This window comes from Brienomyrus brachyistius, chromosome 17, assembly GCF_023856365.1.
Source record: "Brienomyrus brachyistius isolate T26 chromosome 17, BBRACH_0.4, whole genome shotgun sequence".
NCBI lineage: Eukaryota > Metazoa > Chordata > Actinopteri > Osteoglossiformes > Mormyridae > Brienomyrus > Brienomyrus brachyistius.
The window spans coordinates 1,265,348-1,272,404 of NC_064549.1; the positions used below are offsets into that span (position 1 = coordinate 1,265,348).

A 7,057-nucleotide genomic window follows, 5' to 3' on the forward strand; every position below is an offset into this window, starting at 1 on the left:
TGTGTGTGTGTGTAAAATTCATTTTATTGCTAAGTATTCAGTTTACCGAAATACATTTTAAATCTTATATGCACTGTTTTGGAGATGTGTGGCTCAGTGGGCTGAGTCTTTGTGCCTGTGATCGGAAGGTTGGAGGTGTGAGCCCTGCCTCGGCTGAACAGTTGTGTCTGTGGGCCTTTAACCACCAGCTCAATGGGTGGCTGCCCTTTGCTGCCAAGCTTGCTATCACCTAAATGTATCTGTGTCTCATGGAGGGCAAGATGGGATAAGCAAAAAGAGAATTTCACCACAGGGATCAATAAGGTATCAGAATTTCCTGCGAATGCTGCAAATGTACTGTTTCTAGAAGAATCTCAATTATTCACTGTTGTAATGTAAAAGAATAGGTTTTAATATTTTAAGTATTTCAGCTAATAACATGAAAAACAAAACTGAACAAATAAATAGTTTTTGGTTTCTTAACAGTCAGCTGTTTCACATGAAAAATTTGAGGTGTCTCTACATTCATCAGACATTATGTGAAAAGTCTGCGTTTCTTGTTAGTGGAGACGCAGAAGCTCCACCCATGATGATGGGCTGTTCAGGTTGCCCTCCTGGTGATGCGTGATCCCAGAGAGACAGGGACGAGGTACGAGGTGGAGAGGGTGGTGGATAAAAGAGCCCTTCTGGCTCTGCCCACCCCCAATGTGACACCAGCCTGTCAGAAGATGGCGTCTCTGCTCATGTGGTCCCTGTTTTACCACGTCTGCCTCCTTGAGCTCACCAGCTCCACCCAAACCACAGCCTACAGCTGCTCTCTGCTGGGCCACGTTGAGATGCCAGGCTTTCTGGCTGATGGAGACTACATCATTGGGGGGATTTTCCCTATGCACTACAGGGTGGAGCTGCCCCCCACAAACTACACCCAGAAACCGGCTTCCGCACAGTGTCTGGGGTGAACACAGCCTGTATACTTATGAATCTGAATTATTTTATTGCTCTTCTACTTTTACAGATTTTATTGCTAAGTTTAATGTCTTTTAACAACTTAAAATCAGCGGAACCATGGCACTCTCCCAACGGTCTCACCAAAGCTCCAGTCAGCTTCTGCAAATTTTCTCGTCCGACGTCTAATCATTGCTCTACTCTCTGTGTATCTGCAGGTTCGATCCCAGGTCGTTCCGATGGGCTCAGGCTTTGAGATTTGCTGTACAGGAGATCAACCAGAGTAAGAACTTGTTGCCCAACCTCACTCTGGGCTACAGGATCTTTGACTCCTGCTCAACTCCACGACTGGCCCAGCAGGCAGTTCTAACAGTGCTAAATGGACCCGAAGAAGCTCACAATGTCATGTGTTCTGGCGCTGCTCCAATTTTAGCTGTGGTTGCAGAATCTGGGTCATCTCAGTCCATTGTCGTGTCCAGAACTCTACAGCCCTTCAGAATGCCACAGGTAGGTTCTGTTTTGAAATCGTAACTTTCATAGAATACTGTTCGAATTGGTTCATAATTAAAGAATTTAACCGCCCCCTGTCTGTCCTAGCTGAACTGTTCTGTAAGACTAACAAAACGTTAACAAACGCTAGAATCCTTTGTCACTTGACTGATTTAACAAAGTCCATAAAAATCAACATATGATGCATTTATACTCTGCTGGGGTAAGTTATTAAATGCAGCATCTGTATGCTCATACGCTTCCAGTTCTATGATAATGCTTTATTTACAGCTGAAATGAACTGAAATCCATCTGAGCCCCCAAAAGCGTCCCCTGACTCAGTTAATATGCACACGAAACTCACTGGCATTTTTAAAAAGACCGCAGTTTGCTGTCAGCTGGATGCATCATGAAAACTCATGACCGCGATGCCTTTAATGACAGTCACTTCTCTGAAGCTATACGTGTCTCACAGGTATTTTACAAACTGGGTCAATATCTCCCAAAATATGTCCCCAAAGCAGAGATCCTTTATGTGCTTCGAAGTTTCCCAAAGACACTAATTGCATGTGTCCCTTCCTTGCATGAAACTTAAAACTGCTTCAGAATTATAACAAAGGACATGCAACATTATAATATTATCACTAGAATAAGAACTATCCGGAATCATGGGCTGCTTAGTGACTTTCTTGTTCCAAAAGGTTATGGCTTCAAATTCCATGGACCCCTTAAAAGTATGTTTCTGCCTCTCATGGATATGATAGGATATGCAGAAAGTACCCAATTCCCCCGACGATAGCCTAGGAATTACAACTCTTCTGTAATTGTAAAAAGGAGGAGAATATCTGAAAGAGGCTGTACACTGTTTTCATGTGGGCATGTGCTTTGCATGACGCAGAAAAGCCTACAGCTATTCACTTACTTCTAGTATTCATTTCTGCATGATTTTATGTTGATAAGGAATCTCTCTTTTCCAGATCAGCTATTTTTCAACCTGCTCATGCCTGAGTAACCGGAGAGAATTCCCCACCTTTTTCAGAGTCGTCCCTAATGACGACTATCAGGTAAAAGCCATCGCGCAGCTCTTGAAGCATTTCGGTTGGACCTGGGTTGGCGTGGTCACAGAGGACCATGACTATGGCAGGTTTGCAGTTCAGGGTCTAAGAGCAGTTATCAAAGATATGGGCATTTGTTTAGCTTACCACGAAATGATACCCAAAGTCTACAGTCGAGAAAAAGTGCTTGAAATCTTGGATGTTATGAAAAGTTCAACTGCCAGAGTGGTCGTCATTTTCTCTGTTGAAGGGGAGCTTTACCCCTTCCTGAAAGAATACATGGATCATAACATCACTGGGATTCAGCTGATCGCCAGTGAAGCCTGGGTAACGGCCTCGGTGATAGCAGAAACCTACCCCTTCCTCACTGGCACCATCGGGTTTTCCATCCGCCAAGGGATGGTCCCTGGGCTCAGGGACTACCTGCTGACTGTGAACCCGCTGAGGTACCCCAACAACTCCCTGGTACAGGAGCTGTGGGCTGCTTTGTACGGTTGTTCCATGCAACATCCTGGCAACAGGAGCCCGGTCTCCCCAGAGCTGCCCTCCTGCACAGGGTCGGAGCCCCTCCTCAAACAGCACTCTGCCTACCTGAACACATCCAGCTTCCGTGTGACCTACAATGTGTATAAGGCTGTGTACGCCATCGCCCACTCCCTCCATAACCTGCTCAGCTGTGAGCCTGGAAAAGGGCCTTTCCAGAACTCATCGTGTGCCAACACCACCAGCATCTATCCATGGCAGGTAAAACCTAAATTATTCACAAATAAGTAAGTCATGAATCAGAAACATTGTTTGCAATGGTTCCTTTTTGCTGCTGTTGGAGTGATTTTTCCTGAGAATGGCTATTTTGCACTTTTGTTTATGTTTATAAGCTTCAGCAGTATCTTCAAGACGTCTCCTTCTCCATCTCTGGAGAGAAGGTGAACTTCGATGAGAAGGGTGACGCCATCCCATCCTATGATCTTATCAACTGGCAACGGGGCACAGCCGGAAATATAGAGTTTGTCAAAGTGGGCATGTTTGATGGCTCAAGGGATGCTGGGAAGGAGCTGTTCATCCAGGACGAGGCCATCGTGTGGACGGGCCATCAGAGCGAGGCAAGCTGCACACACTGGGTATTTCAGTACATGCGATGCCATCTTTTGAGCTTCTGTAGGGTGAGGTGGAGGTAAGTGCATCTCAGCATTTAATGCCATCAATTCCAAGATTATGAGTCTTACTGACCATACACCAGACATCAGCGTCAATCATCCTGTAGTGTGTCATTTGATATACTTCGAAATGCCTTTAAACTAACAACACAAAGATATATCCATCGATAGAATGCTGTAGAAATTCCTAAAGAAAACACAGTGCTTTAATGTTATTCGTACCTGTGTTATGGACTTTGAAATCAAATATTTATGTCAATCCAGGCAGTGAATTTCATGGACAAGTGAGTACTTATGGTTACCTTTGGCTTTATGCTGTTGACAGGCACTGGGCTCCTTGACAGGTACACATGCTCAGTAGTACCATCAGCTTGTATTCCTTTGTGTCTGTAGATTTCTGCAGTAACACCTGCCCGGTCTCTTCCATAAGCAGGTGCTGGTGTCTGTGTGCAGTGACAGCTGCGCTCCAGGATCTAGGAAGGCTTTCCGTCGTGGGGAGCCTCTGTGCTGCTTTGACTGTGTACCATGTGACAACAGCAAGATTAGTAATCAGACAGGTGAGACCAGCACTAGTGTTTTAATTATTCTCCATTAAATCTATCACGGGGGCGGCATGGTGGTGCAGTGGTTAGCACTGCTGACTCACTGCCCTGGGGCCCAAGTTCGAGTCTCCGCCTGGGTCACATGTGTGCGGAGGTTGCATGTTCTCCCCATGTCGTCGTGGGGTTTCCTACGGGTACTCCAGTTTCCCCCCCACAGTCCAAAGACATGCTGAGTTGCTAAATTGCCCGTAGGAGTGCATGTCTGAGTGACTGGTGTGTGAGTGTGCACTGCGATGGGCTGGCCCCCCCATCCTGGGTTGTTCCCTGCCTCGTGCCCATTGCTCTGGACCCCCTGTGACCCAGTTGGATAAGCGGTCTGGACAATGGATGGATGGATGGATAAATCTATCACTACATGTATGTCTCTCCTTTCAGATTCAATAGACTGCACACCTTGTCCCGAATACTACTGGTCCAACGCAGCCAGGACAGAATGCATAGTAAAGACAGTTGAGTTCCTCTCCCATGATGCAATGGGGCTAGCCCTGACTGTGATTTCCATAGCGGGAGCTTGCCTCACCGCCGCTGTACTGTCAGTATTCACACACCACAGGAACACTCCCATCGTTCGGGTCAACAACTCGGAGCTGAGCTACTTCATCCTCCTCTCTCTAGTCCTGTGCTTCCTCTGCGCCCTACTGTTTATCGGAGAGCCCACACCGTGGTCCTGCATGCTGCGTCACACTGCCTTCAGCATCACCTTCTCCCTCTGCATCTCCTGCATCCTGGGAAAGACTCTGGTTGTGTTGGCAGCTTTTACAGCAGCCAGGCCTGGCAACAACATCATGAAGTGGCTGGGACCCAAACAACAGAGAGTGATCATCTTCAGCTGCACCTTAGTGCAGGTCGTCATCTGTGCCGTGTGGCTGGCTGCCGCTCCACCGTTCCCCTTCAAAAACACTCAGTACAGCAGGTCCAAGATCATCCTGGAGTGCAGTGTGGGCTCCAGCTTGGCCTTCTGGTGCGTTCTGGGATACATCGGCCTCCAAGCTTGCCTGTGCTTTGTCCTGGCCTTTCTCGCTCGCAAACTGCCGGGCAATTTTAATGAGGCGAAGTACATCACCTTCAGCATGCTTATCTTCTGCGCTGTGTGGCTCGCCTTCATTCCTGCGTACATCAGCTCACCTGGAAAGTTCACAGTGGCTGTAGAAATCTTTGCTATCCTAGCCTCTAGCTTTGGTCTGTTGTTCTGTTTGTTTGCTCCAAAAGTCTATATCATTTTATTAAAACCAGAGAGAAACACCAAACAGCATCTCATGGGAAGGGTAATGAAGTAAAAGTATGCAATTTTATTTAAATGGTTGAGTTCCAAACTTTCATATACAGCCCACATTGTAGTATTTTGTCTGATTATTCAGATATTTAAAAAAATGTAAATGAATTATATATGCAGTTCATAGAATTTGTTCAGTACTCAATATTTCATAAAACCAAATAATATTATAAAATTGTTATAATATTATGATGTGGGTTATTTTGGTAAAATGTGGGTTATTTTGCAAAGCTATTTTTCTAATTACATTTTCAAACGTCCTGAGGCTCCTATTGTTGGTCTTGCCAAATGTGTTCAGTATAACATTACTGTACTGGATACTTAAAATTATTCACATTATCAAGTTTTGTAAAGCTTCCTAAATTTAATTCCCGCTTTGGCTAAAAGTTGTCTGAATTAATAAATATCTGCCTTCTCCTTTTACATCTCCTTTTATCTCCTCGGAAGTCCCACCTATTCCAGCCAGTGCCGAAGACCAAATCCCTACACATTTTGGTAATCAACTGAAATACTGGTTTAGTGTAACTCCTCCCCCGGGTCCATAACACAGCCAGCAACGTGACTTCGGAAAAGCGATTCCGGTCGCATTGATTATGATGTGCTGTATAAGATACTATATATATTATTAAAAGCTATTCATGACTTAAGCCAATAAATGCTCATTTATTTGGGGGTGGGGGTGGGGGTGGGGGGTGGAGGCTAAAGCATCTTATGGGACTAAAACTCCCGTTTTAGGGTTAACGGTGTCCCTGGTCCGGAGTAAAGACAAACTTGTTAAATATAAGCGTAAGCTTGGCTATTCTGGCCATGTTTGGTTTCTTTCTGATTACGCCTAATCGGCTAGATTAGGCTAATGATTCACATAATGTCATTTATAATAAAAATATATATATTAATACACAGCTTATGAAGGGGATGGTATCAGTAATAGTGTCCGTAGAAACATTTCAAAGCAAAATTTAGATATTAAAACAAATATATTTGATGTTAGCTTGTAATGATGTGTTAATATCAAGTATTTCTTTTTAATTTTCATCTTTATATATGGTTACAAACAACGTTATGTGTAATTGACGAGACGCAACCCCTGTGTTCCGGATCTCACTGTTTCTCAAACCCTGGGTTTGGTGCTGAGTGGCCAGTTTTCACAGCAGCAAGGTTTAGTCACTATAGGCATGAAAACTGACATAAATGACTCACAATTCGACTTGGAGTCGAGTCGCAAATTTGATAACTTGTGACTTAACAGCAAAAATGATGGAAAGGCTTGGACTTGACCTGAGCTTTAGGGCAAATGACTCGAGACTCGACTTGACACTGATAAAATGACACTGATGTCAACATATAATATTTCCACCAGACAGCTGAGTCCCCTTAGTTGTGAATGATTCGGTGGTCCAGTGCTGTGTCTGAGATACAAAGCCAATATGTTTCCTAGACATTATGGGATGTTATGAACCCTTCTGGCGAGAGATGATCCCAGTGGGACGTGTATCGAGGTACGAGGTGGAGACGGTGGTGGATAAAAGAGCCCTTCTGGCTCTGCCCACCCCCAATGTG

General features: G+C 44.8%; 1 protein-coding gene across 2 annotated transcripts; it reads left to right on the top strand.

Moving 5' to 3' along the window:
* Window positions 1–694: 694 nt before the first annotated feature.
* LOC125712172 (extracellular calcium-sensing receptor-like) lies at window positions 695–5,505 on the top strand. Of its 2 annotated transcripts, none has more exons than XM_048981937.1 (6): window positions 695–934; window positions 1,143–1,431; window positions 2,391–3,212; window positions 3,344–3,568; window positions 4,056–4,179; window positions 4,600–5,505. In XM_048981937.1, exons 1-6 carry the CDS (start codon window positions 708–710, stop codon window positions 5,499–5,501), a joined length of 2,589 nt encoding a protein of 862 aa, XP_048837894.1. In that variant the 5' UTR covers window positions 695–707; the 3' UTR covers window positions 5,502–5,505. The 2 variants fall into 2 exon arrangements, with proteins under 2 accessions (XP_048837894.1, XP_048837895.1); XM_048981938.1 differs by having other exon boundaries at window positions 4,840–5,505.
* The last annotated feature ends 1,552 nt before the right edge of the window (window positions 5,506–7,057 follow it).

What these genes read in the sequence shown, in the direction of transcription:
- LOC125712172 (XM_048981937.1), top strand. Translation starts at nt 708, where the DNA reads ATGGCGTCTCTGCTCATGTGGTCCCTGTTTTACCACGTCTGCCTCCTT. An exon ending in GCTTCCGCACAGTGTCTGGG is followed by an intron (nt 935 to 1,142) that starts GTGAACACAGCC and finishes GTGTATCTGCAG; the next exon opens with GTTCGATCCCAGGTCGTTCC. An exon ending in CAAGATTAGTAATCAGACAG is followed by an intron (nt 4,180 to 4,599) that starts GTGAGACCAGCA and finishes CTCTCCTTTCAG; the next exon opens with ATTCAATAGACTGCACACCT.